At 41.2% G+C, this 16,912-nt stretch overlaps 1 protein-coding gene across 1 annotated transcript; it reads right to left on the bottom strand.

Moving 5' to 3' along the window:
• Positions 1-719: 719 nt before the first annotated feature.
• LOC114375041 lies at positions 720-13,772 on the bottom strand. The gene is made up of 3 exons (XM_028332783.1): positions 12,820-13,772; positions 1,495-2,934; positions 720-1,359 (listed from the first exon to the last, which is right to left on the bottom strand). Exons 1-3 carry the CDS (start codon positions 13,770-13,772, stop codon positions 720-722), a joined length of 3,033 nt encoding a protein of 1,010 aa, XP_028188584.1.
• Between the last annotated feature and the right edge of the window lie 3,140 nt (positions 13,773-16,912).

The raw sequence follows: 16,912 nt of genomic DNA, 5'->3' as shown, positions 1-16,912 counted from the left end.
ATTTAAATTTGTGAACTTATTATACACATGATTTGTTCTGGTCTCTAACTTTGATCTGACAATATTTGTTCTCAACCTCATCTAACTAACTAATATTCATGTTTAAAATAAAAACTGCCCTTGTGCTGTTCTTTACAAATATAGGAGTCTAGGATAGTGATTAACTATTCAAATAAAGGACAAGTCATTTAAAATAAAGGGCATGAAACACATGTAGAGATTATAAAGGACAACTATTTGTTATAGTCAATTATGTTTTTAACAGAAAAATTGATTCTTAATTCAAATATTGTAATTGGTATGAAGGACTTACTAGAATGTCATTCCACACAATCTCCTTTAGCGTTTCAGATACATCTTTCCAATTATTGTGGATAATGGGAACCTTTTCTCGCGCCACTACGCCTAGGTAGCTGTGGAACTTTTCACGCATCGGTCCGAATGCTCTCCCGGTAGCGGGATCCACATAAACAGCCGGTCTGGGCTGATCCACGGTTCTTAATGTCAATGTTCTCAGCCGTGTTGTTGTTCTACTCCTCTTGGAAGTCGCCTCTGATTGACTATCGGACTGTGGAGGAGACGTCGGATCTGTGGCCATGATCCTGTAAATAAAATACACAATTAATATTAACGATTACATTTAGACATTAACAAAAGCAAAGGTGTAATACTAACATAATCATTATATTTACACATTAAACAAAGCATTACTTTCGCACTCAGCCTGTAGGGATGTTTTCCCATAGACCTTCATCATGATCTACACGATTTGCATGTCCATCATCCACTTCATCAGCTTCATTCATTGAAGGCAATTGTTTTGAAAAACCAGACATTTGACCAATGTCAAGGGTTGACTCATCATTATGGTAATTCATTCCACTTGGTCTTCCTTGCAGAGCCACAGACAAACTTGAATTACATGGATCTTGTACATAGAAAACTTGTCTGGCTTGTGCTGCCATAATGAAAGGTTCGTCTATATATGCCACCTTACTAAGGTCTACCAAAGTAAATCCCAATGGATCTTGAAACACACCCATTGTCCCGTTCACCCACTGACACTTAAAAACAGGCACTCTAAATGATGTATAATCAACCTCCCAAATTTCTTGAATGACACCAAAGTAAGACATGGATGCTCGAATGGGGTTGTTATCCGATGTACTGGAAAAGTGCTCCAAATCAGCATCAACACAGACCCCACTGTTTTGTACCGAATTTTTATCATCTTGGGACTTTGTGTAGAATGAATAATTGTTAATGTCATACCCCTTCCATGTAGGGACATTCAAATTTGGGCCAATGGCTAACAATGTCAGTCGTCTGGAAACACTTTTATCAGCAAGTATTGTTTGTCTAAACCAATTTATGAAAGTTTTGTTGTGCTCTTGCAATACCCTCATCATGTTCATTTTGGGGTGACTATCTCTAACATGCTTTTTGTGAGCCTCTATGTACGGAAACACCTATGTTGTGTTGTTTAATATATACAAATGTGCTTGTGACACGTCATGTCTAGTCATTGTCACAACATTGTATCCACGAGTACCCTTGCCGGCTATTGGCTGGTCATGCCGGGATGCAGGAACACCGACAGGTTTCAATGAGTCAATGTACTGTGAGGCAAACTCAATGCATTCTTCAGCAACGTATCTTTCCACTATTGAGGCCTCTGGTCGATGTCGATTCTTCGTATAACCCTTTAAGACCTTCATGTACCGCTCAACTGGATACATCCATCTAAAATACGTAGGACCACAACACCTTATTTCCTTTACCAGATGAACAACTAAGTGTACCATAATGTCAAAAAATGAAGGAGGGAAAAACATCTCCATTTGACAAAGGACAACGACAACCTCATCTTCCAAAGCATCCAACTGTTTTGGGTCAATGACCTTGGCACATATAGCATTAAAAATGAAACACAAGCGACTGATTGCAACACGGACCTTCTCAGGCAATGTTCCGCGGATTGCAACAGGCAAAAGTTGTTGCATTAACACATGACAATCATGTGATTTCAAGCCAACCAACTTAAGCTCATTCACAGACACAAGACTCTTGATGTTTGAAGAGTAGCCTTGTGGGACTTTGATATTACGCAAGCATTCACAAAAACTTCTCTTTTCAGCTGTTGACATTGTGTAACAGGCTGGGGGCAGATATGTCCTGTTACCTTTTGAGATAGGATGCAACACTTGACGTATACCCATGTCAACCAAGTCTTGACGACACTTGAAACCATCCTTTGTCTTGCCTTTAATGTTTAGGAGGGTCCCAATTAAAGAATCACAAACATTTTTCTCGACATGCATGACGTCTATACAATGCCTAACATGATGATCGGACCAGTACGGAAGATCAAAGAAAATAGACTTCTTTTTCCAAATGTTTGAAGTGGATGATGGTTTTTTTTGGGACTTGCCGAACATATTTACGACATCCTTGACCCACTGATATACTTCATCGCCAGTTAATGGATTTGGCGCGGTTTCATGTTCTTGACTTCCATTGAATGCCTTCTTCAATCGTCGATACGGATGATACTGTTTGAGAAATCTTCGATGCCTAGTATACACAGTCTTCTTTCCATGTTTAAGTTGGCGGAAACTAGTATTCTGCTCACATATAGGACATGCGTGATGTCCTTTGACACTATATCCACTTAAATTTCCGTAGGCTGGAAAGTCATTGATGGTACAAAAAACCATTGCACGCAACTTGAAAGCATGCTGCAAATTTGCGTCCCATACATCAACCCCTTCATCCCACAATTTCTGCAAATCGTCAATTAACGGTCTTAGATATACGTCAATATCATTACCTGGTTGTCTTGGACCAGCTATCATTATACTCAGCATAACATACTTTCGCTTCATGCACAACCACGGAGGGAGATTATAAATGAACAGCAAAACGGGCCACGAGCTATGGTTAGTAGTTAAGGTTCCAAATGGGTTCTGAAATTCTGATACTGGGGACAGATGTCGTACAGGATGTCACGACATCACGCTTCAGAACATGCAGATTGTGTTTGACTGTATGAACAGATTAAACAAGTAGATAACACAAGAGAATTGTTAACCCAGTTCGGTGCAACCTCACCTACATCTGGGGGCTACCAAGCCAGGGAGGAAATCCACTAAAATAGTGTTAGTTCGAAGATCTAACAGCCACTGTTTACAACCTTCTCACCTAACCACTACCCGTGCGACCTCTACCTAAGAGCCACTCTTAGATATGAGAACCCCGCTCACTCCCTCTCAATCACACTCCCGTGTTTACAATTAAATCAAAGACACACCAGAGATTGCTCTCTGAACAATAGAGATCAACTCTACACAAACTACAGAGATCAACTCTACACAAACTACAGAGATCAACTCTACACACTATAGAGATCAACTCTACACACTCAGGTCCAACACTTGATGTTAGAGTAACATCAAGGTGGCTCACAAAACACTCAAGTCCCAAACCTCACAAAATAACTCTTCAATCCCGGACTTGGTACAGAACTCGTGCAGCCTTCATGTTTATATAGCAGTGTGCGTTTCTGGGCTGCAACTACTTGTGCTGGATGAGATCTATCATTTTCCTGAAAATCTGCGCTTAAAGATCTAAAAGATACAGTTTGATCTTTTAGTTTTTATCTTTAATCTTTAATCCCTGAACGAACTCTTCTACTTTGAAATTCGAACTTTAATTATCTTTTAATTCGTTCCTAAAGATAGATCGTCTAATCTGTTGCTAACTGCACAATAATCTGTTAAAGAGATAACAAATTTATGTGTCCAGTATTTTCGGGCCGGATGTCAGGACATCGTGTCCGACATCGTGAATCCTGCAGCTTCATTTGACTTTTATCTTGCCTTGTGCATTGTGCAGCTCCTCCAGTGTTTTCGGGCAGGATGTCCAGGACATTGTATCCGACATCGTGGATCCTGCAGCTTCAATTCTTCATTTGACATTTTATCTTGCCTTGTGCATTGTGCAGCCCGATCTTATTCCTTGACACAACGTTGGACATCATGTGCAGCAACTCCAGCTTTCCTTCATTGTCTAAGTGCTTATGTTTTAACAAAATCTTAGCCAATCTTTTAAAACTCAGTAGAGCTAAGCACTAACAATCTCCCCCTTTGGCAAATTTTGTCTAAAACATACTTAGACACTTCCTGAGCAGGTACGAGCAGTTATGCAAGTGGGATCAGCAACTTCCATTATCAGAGTAATCAAGCACAGCGGAATTTGTAGAGGCGACAGCAAAATTCTGCAAGTTGCAAGTCGTTTCCAGGATGTCAAGACATCTCACGTGACATCAGCTTTCTGCTCCCCCTGTCTCCATGCTCCTACTGCTGTGAAGCAGTTCACTGCAGCATCTTCTATCAGCTACTAGTCTTTTCCAGGATGTCAAGACATTTTACGTGACATCACCTTTCTGCTCCCCCTGTCTCCATGCTCTAGCTGCAGTATCTTCTATCAGCTACTCGTAGTTACAGTAGCTCACATCAGTCGTCATCAGCAGCAGCAGTCTCCCCCTCAAAATCATGAATCATGCATACATCGTATCATACAACTCCCCCTCAAAATCATGACTCATGCATACATCGTATCCTACGACTCAAAACCATACATCATGACTACTATTGCATACATAGAGTCCTACTACTCAGAATCATAAATCATGCATAATACTATTAATACTATTACTCCCCCTTTTTAGACAGAATTTGACAAAAGTAGAATGCATGCAAATATTACAGACCAATAGCAATCAATTGTTCAAAGGGACATGCCCCTATAGCTAGCAAGAGGCAAAAATAAAGGTCTGATGGTCATGGGGTGGCTTCAGAATCATCATCATCCGATTCTGTATCCTCTGCTGCATCTTCCTCTTCCTCAGCTGCCTCTTCTTCTTGCTCAGCTGCTTCTTCTTCCTCAGCTGCTTCACCATCATCAATGCCACTGTCTGTGAGTCTTTCGATCAGCCGTTCCAGCTCCATTTTCTTCTCTGTGGTGGCTTTGATGGTTGCTTCCAGCACCTTGCATGTGTCCTTGAGTTCAGCAATCAAGGCATCCTTGGATACAGCACCTGAAGCAGCAGCTTTCCCTGATGTCGAGACAATGTCTGGGACATGTGTCCCCTCAAACAGTTTGTAATGCAGGGATAGAGGAGATTCTCTCTTCATCACAGAGTCAATGTTGTTTAAAATATTTGGATGTTGACTCAACATAATGCCACACAATACAGTAGGGAAGGCAATGGGTAATTTGACAGCAAACGATTCTGAATGCTTAACAGTTTGATCAAAAATATAGTTTCCAAAATTAAATTTAGACTTGGTTCCAACAGCATACAGAAATTTACCCAAACCTGTGGCAACAGTGGAAGTGTGATTGGTGGGTACCCAGTTTGCAGCGCCAATCCTATGCAGAATTGCATACTTCACACTCAGCTTCCCTGCAGAAAGCTTCCCTTTCTTTGGCCAATGCTGGACTCGTTTGGCAGTGATTTCCTTGGCAATCTGATGCTCAGAAACATCAATATCCACCACTCCTTCAGTAGGTCTGCCCAGGTACTTGTTGATCACAGCAGGGGAGAATCTAACACATTTTCCTCTGACAAATACTTTTTGATACTCATCCCTCTTTCTGTTTGTTATGTCAGAGGGAATGTTGACAATGAATTCCCTGACTAGGCTTTCATAACAGTCTCCCAACTTGGTGACTGTCTTCAGTAGTCCAGCAGCCTTAATGAGGTCCATGATCTCCTTGCAAGCCAAGGCATCTCTTCCCAGTTCTCTTTCAACCGCAAGTCTGCGTTGATACACATATTTCCACTTTTCAACATTGCCAATGGAGTGGAAAGAGATGTTGTCCAATGGTGCATCAGGAACATTTCCAGGCACCTTTCTCCCAGATTTCTTGGCCCTCTTTGATGTCGAGACATCTAGTTCGACATCATCATCGGAATCAGATGAGGAAATTTCTTTCCTCTTCTTGGAGGGGATTGCAACTTTGCTCCTTCTGGATTTGGTAGGAGTGATTGGAGTGCTCTTCTTCTGGGCCATAGTTTTGATTCGTCCAGACCTCTTAACGGGGGTTTTCCCTTTTCTGCTTTGTAACCTTTCTGCAATGCCAGGTGCCAACCTGTTGGCAATGGGTTCCTCATCAGATTCTACTTCTTCAAGGTCAATGAGGTCACCTGGAGCAGGTTCTGGTGCCCTTGGTGCAGGGGTCTCTTCTGTGGCTTGATCTTCTTCTTCTGTTGATTCCTCTTCACTGGGTGAAGGGAGGGCTTCAGCATTTGGAGCGGAAGATGTTGGAACATCTTTATCAACATCAGGCACAGAAACATTCGGGGTGGAGGATGTTGGAACATCTTCATCAGCATCAGGCACAGAAGCATTTTTCAGAATGTTACTCACAATACTGCGGATCTTCTTATCCATCTCCGGGTCTACTTCCCTAGGACTTGTTGCAAGGCTAGGGTTTTCAGCAGTCTTTACTCCCTGTTGTCGTTTGGGAACCAGTTTCTCAGGAACAGGGGCTTGACCAGGAATTATTTGTATGGGTTGGATGTTGAATTCAGGTTGTCCCTGGTGCGGAGATGATGGTACAGAGGGTGAACCAGAAGCTGAAGTTTCTTTTGGTGAGGTAGCCATGGAGAAGCAGAGCTTTTGGAATGGTTTCGTGAATTTCTGAGAACTATTGGGAAATGCTGGTGAAAACACGAATGCCACGAAAATATAAATTTGAATGAAGAATGTAGAGGGGCGTGTGAAGCAACGGTCAAATCTGTTTTGGCCCAGTAATGAATGTGCTATTAACGTTTGAGCACATTCAAATAGAAGTAATTGCTATAAGTCTTCTAGCAGACAAACGCCCAGCTTGCCCCTCAGTTTTTCAAACTGATTTGCATCCAATGCCTTTGTGAAAATATCTGCTATTTGTTCCTCAGTGTCCACATGCTCTAGTGTGATAACTTTATCATCAACAAGCTCTCTAATATAGTGATGTCTAATGTCAATGTGCTTGGTTCTGCTGTGTTGAACAGGATTTTTAGAAATATTAATAGCACTCAGGTTATCACAGTACAATGTCATGACATCTTGTTCGACATTGTACTCCTTCAGCATCTGCTTCATCCAAACTAGTTGTGAACAGCTGCTTCCTGCTGCAATATACTCTGCTTCTGCAGTAGATAGGGACACACAGTTCTGCTTCTTGCTGAACCATGAAATAAGATTGTTGCCCAGATAGAAGCATCCACCTGAAGTGCTTTTTCTGTCATCTGCACTTCCAGCCCAATCAGCATCACAATACCCAACCAGCATTGAATCTGAACAATGACAGTACATAATCCCATAGTCACTGGTGCCATTTACATATTTCAGAATTCTCTTTACTTGATTCAAGTGACTTATCTTGGGATTGGCTTGATATCTTGCACAAACACCTACTGCATAGGTGATGTCAGGTCTGCTAGCTGTTAAATATAGTAAGCTCCCAATCATGCTTCTGTACAGACTTTGATCAACACTGGTGCCAGCTTCATCCTTTGACAGCTTCAAGTGAGTAGGTGCAGGTGTTCTTTTATGGCTGGCATTTTCCATCCCAAACTTCTTGACAATGTTCTTTGCATACTTGCTTTGTGAGAGGAATATGGAGTCTTCCATCTGCTTCACTTGGAGTCCCAGAAAATAAGTCAGCTCTCCAACAAGACTCATCTCAAATTCAGATTGCATCTGTTGGACAAAATGTCGAAGCATCTCATTCGACATTCCTCCAAACACAATGTCATCAACATATATCTGTGCTATCATCAAGTTTTCAGCATCTTGTTTGACAAAGAGAGTCTTGTCAATTCCTCCCTTCCTATACCCTTGCTGAGTAAGGAATTCTGTTAGCCTTTCATACCAAGCTCTTGGAGCTTGCTTCAATCCATAGAGAGCCTTCTTGAGCCTGTATACATGATCTGGATGAGTTGGATCTACAAATCCCTTTGGCTGCTCCACATAGGCTTCTTCATTCAGGTATCCATTCAGAAACGCGCTCTTCACATCCATCTGGAACAGCTTGAATTTGAGGATGCAAGCTACACCAAGTAACAATCTGATGGACTCAAGTCTAGCAACTGGGGCGAACGTTTCATCAAAGTCTACACCTTCAATCTGAGTGTAGCCTTGAGCAACAAGTCTGGCCTTGTTTCTGGTTATAACACCTTCTTCATTGGTTTTGTTCTTGAAGATCCACTTGGTGCCAATCACATTAGTTCCCTCGGGTCTCGGAACTAGCTCCCAGACTTCATTCCTTTTGAATTGCTCCAATTCTTCTTGCATAGCATTGATCCAGAACTCATCAGTCAGTGCCTCTTTCACATTCTTGGGCTCAATTTTGGAGACAAAGCATGAATTTGAGACAATCTCAATCTCCCTTGATCTTGTAGTGACCCCTCTGTTTGGATCTCCTATAATCAGCTCCTTGGGGTGCATCTTCTGGATTCTAATGGAGGGTTTCTTGTCAGGTTGGTTGATGTTTGGTTCATCTGTAGCAGAATCAGAGTTTTCTGCATTTTCTGCGCTTTTAGCTGTATCTGCTACATTGTCTCCCGATGTTCTGACATCTTCTTCGACATCCTTCTTTCTTGCTGGAGTTAGATCATCAACAACCACATTGATGGATTCCATCACAGTTCTGGTTCTGGAATTGAATACTCTATATGCTCTGCTGTTTGTAGAGTATCCCAGGAATATTCCTGCATCACTCTTGGGATCCGTCTTTCTCCTTTGCTCTCTATCTGCCAAAGTGTAACATGGACTTCCAAAGATGTGGAAGTGCTTGACAGTTGGCTTCCTCCCTTTCCAGATTTCATACAGTGTGGTTGGAGTCCCTCTTCTAAGTGTGACTCTGTTGTGGATGTAGCATGCTGTGTTCATGGCTTCAGCCCAGAGATTATAGGGAAGTTCTTTGGCATGAAGCACGACCCTAGCAGCCTCTTGCAAAGTCCTGTTTTTCCTTTCAACTATGTCATTCTGTTGTGGTGTAATGGCTGCAGAGAACTCATGAGTGATGCCTTCAGATGTGCAGAATTCAGTGAACCTGCTGTTTTCAAACTCTCTGCCATGGTCACTCCTGATTCTCTTGATGACACAGTCCTTTTCTCTTTGAAGTCTTAGACTCAACTCCTTGAATACTTCAAAGGTGTCTGATTTCTCTCTGATAAAGTTGACCCAGGTAAATCTGGAGAAATCATCCACAACAACATAGGCATACCTCTTCCCTCCAAGGCTTTCAACTTGCATAGGCCCCATCAAGTCCATGTGAAGTAGTTCCAGCACCCTGGAAGTGGTCTGATGTTGAAGCTTCTGGTGGGACATCTTGACTTGCTTTCCAATCTGACATTCACCACAGATTCTGCCTTCTTCTATTTTCAGATTGGGAATGCCTCTAACAGCACCTTTGTCAATGATTTTCTTCATGCCTCTTAAGTGCAGATGTCCAAATCTTTGATGCCATATTCTGACTTCATCTTCTTTGGAGGATAGACATGTGGAGGAGTAACTGGTTTCTTGAGGTGTCCATAGGTAACAGTTGTCCTTTGATCTGCTGCCCTTCATTAGAACTTCACTCTTCTCATTTGTCACCAAGCATTCTGACTTTGTGAAGTTTACATTGAATCCTTCATCACACAACTGACTGATGCTGATCAGGTTTGCAGTCAGTCCCTTCACCAGCAGTACTTTGTTCAGACTAGGAAGTCCATCATGAACTAGCTTTCCCATTCCAATGATCTTTCCTTTAGAGCCATCTCCAAATGTCACATAGCTAGTGGAGCAGGGCTCAATGTTCAGCAGGAATTCTTTGACTCCTGTCATGTGTCTGGAACAGCCGCTATCTAGGTACCAATCTTCCTTAGCTGATGCTCTAAGTGAAGTATGAACAACAAGACTGACAATCTTGTGTTTTGGAACCCACATCATCTTCTTTCTGCTGCTGCTACTTTGAGTTCCATGATGTGGATGGCCATGTAGATGATAGCAAAATGGCTTTATGTGACCATACTTGCCACAGTAGTGACACCTCCACTTCTTTCTTTTACTCTTTTTCTGCTGCGTTCCATGATGTCGAGACCGATGTTGTGACATCGTGGCTCCAGTGCTGTTTTTGGCAGGAACAAATTCTGTCATGGTTATTCTGCCAGCAGATTTAAACCCAAGTCCTCTCTGGTTTCCAACATTCTTCCCAAGCTGTATCACTTCATCAAGCATATCTGAGCCTTTATTCAGCATCTTTATTGATTTTGTCATGTTTTCCAGTTTAGAGTTCAGAAAACCAACTTCTCCTTTAAGCTCAGAGATCTCCTCTTCATGTGCCTCCTTCTCAGCCTCCAGATCTGCAATGACCTTCTTCAGTTGTGCTTCTTGCTGGAGGATCTTCTCACTTTTGATGCATAGTTTTCTATAGGATATAGCAAGCTCATCAAAAGTGATTTCACTATCTGTATCACTTGAATATTCAGCAGATTCAAATCTCCCAGTGAGTGCATTTACATCTCTGTCAGAATCACTTTCTTGTTCACTCTCTGTATCATCAGACCGACATACAGAAAGTCCTTTCCTCTGCTTCTTGAGATGAGTGGGACATTCAGCTATGATGTGTCCATAGCCTTCACACCCATGGCATTGAATTCCTTTGCTGTGACTGGGCTTTTCATCTGACCTTTTCTGGTATTTACTACCTTTCCTGATGTCGAAAGGGATGTTCTGGACATGTGGTTTCTGCCTCCTGTCCATTCTATTCAGCACTTTGTTGAACTGCTTTCCAAGGAGCACAACTGCCTTAGTCAGACCTTCATCAGTATCCAGGTCATACTCATCTTCTTCTCCTTCATCATTGGACACGAACGCCAAGTTCTTGCTCTTCTTTTCAGCCCTATCCGAGAGTCCTAGCTCAAAGGTTTGAAGGGAACCAATGAGTTCATCTACTCTCATGTTGCAAATGTCTTGGGCCTCCTCTATTGCAGTGACTTTCATGTCAAATCTCTTAGGCAAAGATCTGAGGATCTTTCTCACCAGCTTTTCATCTGTCATCTTTTCTCCCAAGGCAGTGCAAGCATTGGCAATTTCAAGAATGTTCATGTGGAAGTCATGAATACACTCTTCCTCCTTCATCTTCAGATTTTCGAATTTTGTAGCCAATAGTTGCAATCTGGACATCTTCACTTTGGAGGTTCCTTCATGAGTGGTTTTCAGGATCTCCCATGCATCCTTGGCCACTGTGCATGTGTTGATAAGTCTGAAGATGTTCTTGTCAACTCCATTGAATAGAGCATTCAAAGCTTTGGAGTTTCCAAGTGCCAATTCGTCTTCTTCTTTTGTCCAGTCTTCTTCTGGCTTCAATTCATCAGTGGGCTTTCCTTCTGTGTCCAGCATCTTGGGATGTTCCCAGCCTTTGATGACAGCTTTCCAGGTTCTGCTATCCAGTGATTTGAGGAAGGCCACCATCCTTGCTTTCCAGTATTCATAGTTGGTTCCATCCAGAATTGGTGGTCTGTTCACTGGTCCTCCTTCTTTCTCCATGTTCATCAGAATTTATCTCCCTAGATCTCACTCAGTGATTTCGAGTGCCTGCTCTGATACCAATTGAAATTCTGATACTGGGGACAGATGTCGTACAGGATGTCACGACATCACGCTTCAGAACATGCAGATTGTGTTTGACTGTATGAACAGATTAAACAAGTAGATAACACAAGAGAATTGTTAACCCAGTTCGGTGCAACCTCACCTACATCTGGGGGCTACCAAGCCAGGGAGGAAATCCACTAAAATAGTGTTAGTTCGAAGATCTAACAGCCACTGTTTACAACCTTCTCACCTAACCACTACCCGTGCGACCTCTACCTAAGAGCCACTCTTAGATATGAGAACCCCGCTCACTCCCTCTCAATCACACTCCCGTGTTTACAATTAAATCAAAGACACACCAGAGATTGCTCTCTGAACAATAGAGATCAACTCTACACAAACTACAGAGATCAACTCTACACAAACTACAGAGATCAACTCTACACACTATAGAGATCAACTCTACACACTCAGGTCCAACACTTGATGTTAGAGTAACATCAAGGTGGCTCACAAAACACTCAAGTCCCAAACCTCACAAAATAACTCTTCAATCCCGGACTTGGTACAGAACTCGTGCAGCCTTCATGTTTATATAGCAGTGTGCGTTTCTGGGCTGCAACTACTTGTGCTGGATGAGATCTATCATTTTCCTGAAAATCTGCGCTTAAAGATCTAAAAGATACAGTTTGATCTTTTAGTTTTTATCTTTAATCTTTAATCCCTGAACGAACTCTTCTACTTTGAAATTCGAACTTTAATTATCTTTTAATTCGTTCCTAAAGATAGATCGTCTAATCTGTTGCTAACTGCACAATAATCTGTTAAAGAGATAACAGATTTATGTGTCCAGTATTTTTGGGCCGGATGTCAGGACATCGTGTCCGACATCGTGAATCCTGCAGCTTCATTTGACTTTTATCTTGCCTTGTGCATTGTGTAGCTCCTCCAGTGTTTTCGGGCAGGATGTCCAGGACATTGTATCCGACATCGTGGATCCTGCAGCTTCAATTCTTCATTTGACATTTTATCTTGCCTTGTGCATTGTGCAGCCCGATCTTATTCCTTGACACAACGTTGGACATCATGTGCAACAACTCCAGCTTTCCTTCATTGTCTAAGTGCTTATGTTTTAACAAAATCTTAGCCAATCTTTTAAAACTCAGTAGAGCTAAGCACTAACAGGTTCATTCCGTCCGTTGCAAGACCAAGCCTTAAATTTCTAGGCTCGGCCCCAAATTCAGGATACAGACGATCAATTGCCTTCCATTGTGGGCTATCTGCAGGATGTCGCATCAATCCATCTGATTTTCTGGTATTTGCATGCCATATAAGGTTCTTTGCATCTTCCCCATTAGCAAACAACCGCTTAAACCTTGGTATTATTGGGAGATACCAACACACCTTTGCTGGACGGCGGTCGGCGTTTGAGACTAGTACAGTAGAATCTCCGTTGGTCGGTCTGTACCGAGAAACCCCACACACAGGGCAGTAATCTAGTTCAGCAAAATCATCTCTGTACAAAATGCAGTCATTACAACATGCATGAATTTTTTCGTACTGCATCCCAACTGGACATAAAATCTTCTTTGCTTGGTAGTGATTCTTTGGCAAGACGTTATCAGGAGGAAGCATGTTTGTCAACAACATCAGCAACTCACTAAAACTCTTGTCACTCCACCCAAATCGAGCCTTCAAGTTAACCAGAGCTAACACAGCTGACAATTTTGTGAAAGATATGCAGCCGGAATACAAAGGCATTTTTGAATCAACTTCTATGTTGTCATACAACGCTGCATGTGCCTCTTCAAGCCCCTCTTGCCCAAGATCGCGAATCATTTCTTCTATAGGATTTTCGCTGTCTGCAGTAACATCGTCAGCCTGTGACATGTCAGCTGTATCGAGGGATTCCCCATGCCATATCCACTTTGTGTAGCTACGAATTATTCCCTCACAAATAAGATGAGTTCTTATGTCATCAATTGTTTGGCGCCTCCCATTTCCACACTTAACACATGGACAAACAAATTTTCCCCACATAGGTTGCGCTTTACTTTGAGCAAACAGCAAAAACTCTTCAACACCATTCTCGTACTCTTCAGTTATACGTGATGCGTTCATCCAACTTCGATCCATGTTACAGCTTCTATGTCAAACGTTAGTGGCTTAGGGGTTACTTGAAATGCATCACAAGCATAGAGCACCAATTGCAGTAGAAAACACACCAGAATTGCACCTTTTGTACAAAACGCTGCAGTGGAAAACACATTAGCAATTGCAGTTAGTTGGACCAGCAATGCTAACAAGAAAAATGGTGCATGGCTGTTTCAAGGGATTCGGCATTTTTCAGTTTGTTGTCCTCTATTACCAATGCTTATAAGAAAAAATCAAGAAAAACTGCACAAACGACAACATCGAAATTTAATGACGAAAGTGGTGCAATTGAAATTCAACATCATTTTTTAAACATTTATAAAATCAAATCAGCTGAATTTGGGAAAAATAATCTATGTCAAAGTAGCTGATTTCTGGTGGTAGAAGAAATTTCACTTCCCAATGGTGGCAGGATTTAAAGAGTATCTTTCAGCAGCAACACAATAACTGCTTTAATGATAATTTAAAGTGGAGGGTAGGTACGGGGTCCAATATTAGTTTGCGGAACGATTTATGGCTACAGGACAACTGTAATATCCAAGGAAAGTATCCCCAATTATATGTAATAAGTAAACAGCAAAATTCTCTAATTAATTCTATGGGAGAATTTGTGGACGGCAGATGGGAATGGAAGTTATCTTGGAGAAGGGACTTTTTTGACTATGAAATACAAATGGCAGCTGACTTTGTAGAGGAGATTCATTCTGGTCACATACATCTTATTTGCAACTGTACAATGACAAGGAGAATTTGGTGGGTGCCTTTGAGATGGGTTAATAGAGTGGGTCCTTTTTCCACAGACCCAAAGAACCACTTTTTGCAATTCACTCAATGGAACAGCAAAGCTAGTATAAACAACAGATGGAAATTTCTGTGGTTAGCTCTATCCTTCTTCGTCTGGCATCATAGAAATGCTATGATTTTCAAGAACCGGCCGTTTGATCCTGAAAAGGTTATCGATGATACCTTGTTCCACACTTGGTCTTCGTTAAAATGTGCAGAGAAGGACTACACCAGGGACTACACCATCCATATGTAGCAGTTGCATGTGGAGGTCAAGACCAGGTTGTCTCATGAACGACAACTCCATTAGCCATCTTCCAGCGGTCAATGACATGGTGTGCATGCAACGGGACTCGAGAAATTTGAACACCTTGCAATACATGTTCTGGGGGTGGTCGGGTAAGGACATAAAAAGGCGGAGATGGAGATTTATTGTAGATTATTTCAGTACACCTAGTACTGAATTTTATACATAATATATTTGATTTTTGCCTTGCAAAAAAAACAACAAAGGAAGGGTAAATGCTGACACCTCTTCCAAGAGGTGCAGCATACATGTAATTAAGCTATGGGGTGTAGCTGGTCCACAATACCATCCTTAAATTCAACCACAATTGGGGTTAATTTATACTTGTTCCTATAGTACCTATGGTACTCTCGTAATTGTATGATATTGGCACAAAAAGACATAATAAACATCATACTAGACAGCTCAAAAGAACAATTACACGGCATGAATATGAAGGCATTAAACGAATACATGTTTTCAGGCATCATACATGTTTGTGATTTGTGGAATTTCAAAAACATATTTTAAACTATTACTAGAAACAATAAACACACCTGCAAATAATGAAAGGAGTTCTTTGGTGATTCTTTGGTGCCTGATTCAGCCTGAAAAATAATAACACTTTGGTCAATCAACCGCTTCTATGACAAACATTTGTGTAATATGTAGAAAATAATTTATGGCAATCAACTTGATATGATACAGAATTAAATTGCAAGGCATTTACTAAAGAAAGCAGTGAAGACAGAGTTCCAATAGTCATATATAAAGCTCAAATCATGGAAGAAGGTCTTCACTACATCATATTCTTTCTAGCTATATAAAGCTGAAATCATCATTGCAAGACAGGAATATATAATTAAGAAATGGCTCCAAAAAAACAATTAGTGTAAATTTTGAAATGGAAATGTTCCAATATGATCTGATTTGTATTGTAGAAATTATTGTCCTAGCATTTGGATGGAATCTCTATGCCCTTGCCCTGTTTGATTTGACATGTACTTAGATTTTGCTTTCCTTTATTGAATCTGATATCACAACATCATATCTTGGCATCTACAAATTACAGCTAGCATTTGGATGATGCTCTGCTTTTACTTTGGTCATGGCTCAAGTCCAATGAGAAAGATTTTACACTTCACTTTAATCAATGTTCTTCCAATGTAACACTAGGTTTCTGTACTTAGCTTGGGAGTGTGGGGGCTGGACTTTTGTAGCATGGGTTAGGTAGCAGGGTGCTATGGTGCTGGCTTTGTTCCTACTAATAATCATAGGAACCAGCTGGCCCCTAAAATTTGTAACTTCAGTACCACTGGTACTTATTATTAATATATCATATCTATGTTTGCTGACAAAAAAAAAATTAAAAGAAACTATTTGTGTAAATTTTTAATATGATTAAGCATATAATGTAATATAAATTACTTAATTTATATCTATAAATTTCATAATAGTGGTTATTCCATTATCTACTATCCTACTATACCAGTTTTGGGGTGAAATGCTCTGCATTTGTATTCAGGAATTGATAATGATGCATACAACTCTCATTGACCATATTAGCCCAGAAAGGGAGCTTGGACTAGCCTAGCCTGAGTCTAAAGGGTGAAGGTTCCATGTGATGGGGTTAAACTGGTGGTATATTGATGGAAAATTTAATGGGATCTTAAATTGTGACCAGTCCTGATATCAATTGGTGGGAGGTATTGGTTTGATTGACTTAGGGATATTGTTGAAAATCAACCTATTGTTCATATGGAATTAGAGGTCAATTTGTTTTTTTAATAGGGCAGAAACATTTATCAGGCTGGAGGGGTAGAGAAGTGAATGTGCAACGGGATGGGTTGAGGTTGAGTACAACATGTTGGATTCTATATCCAGATGATGCAAAGGCCCAAGCTGTTCACTCAACAGAGGCAATGGAGCCTGATAGGGGGGCAGATCAGGATTGACTGAGTAAAATCCGAGTGCCATGGTACACAGTCCTTGAAGCTCTGAACACAGATGGAGCTTCATAAAGGGCCACATCATGCTTAGTCAAGACATATCT

Source organism: Glycine soja, chromosome 2, assembly GCF_004193775.1.
Source record: "Glycine soja cultivar W05 chromosome 2, ASM419377v2, whole genome shotgun sequence".
In the NCBI taxonomy this organism is placed as follows: Eukaryota; Viridiplantae; Streptophyta; class Magnoliopsida; order Fabales; family Fabaceae; genus Glycine; species Glycine soja.
Note: the sequence above shows the minus strand (reverse complement) of the source record. Positions and strands in the feature narration are given on the sequence as shown.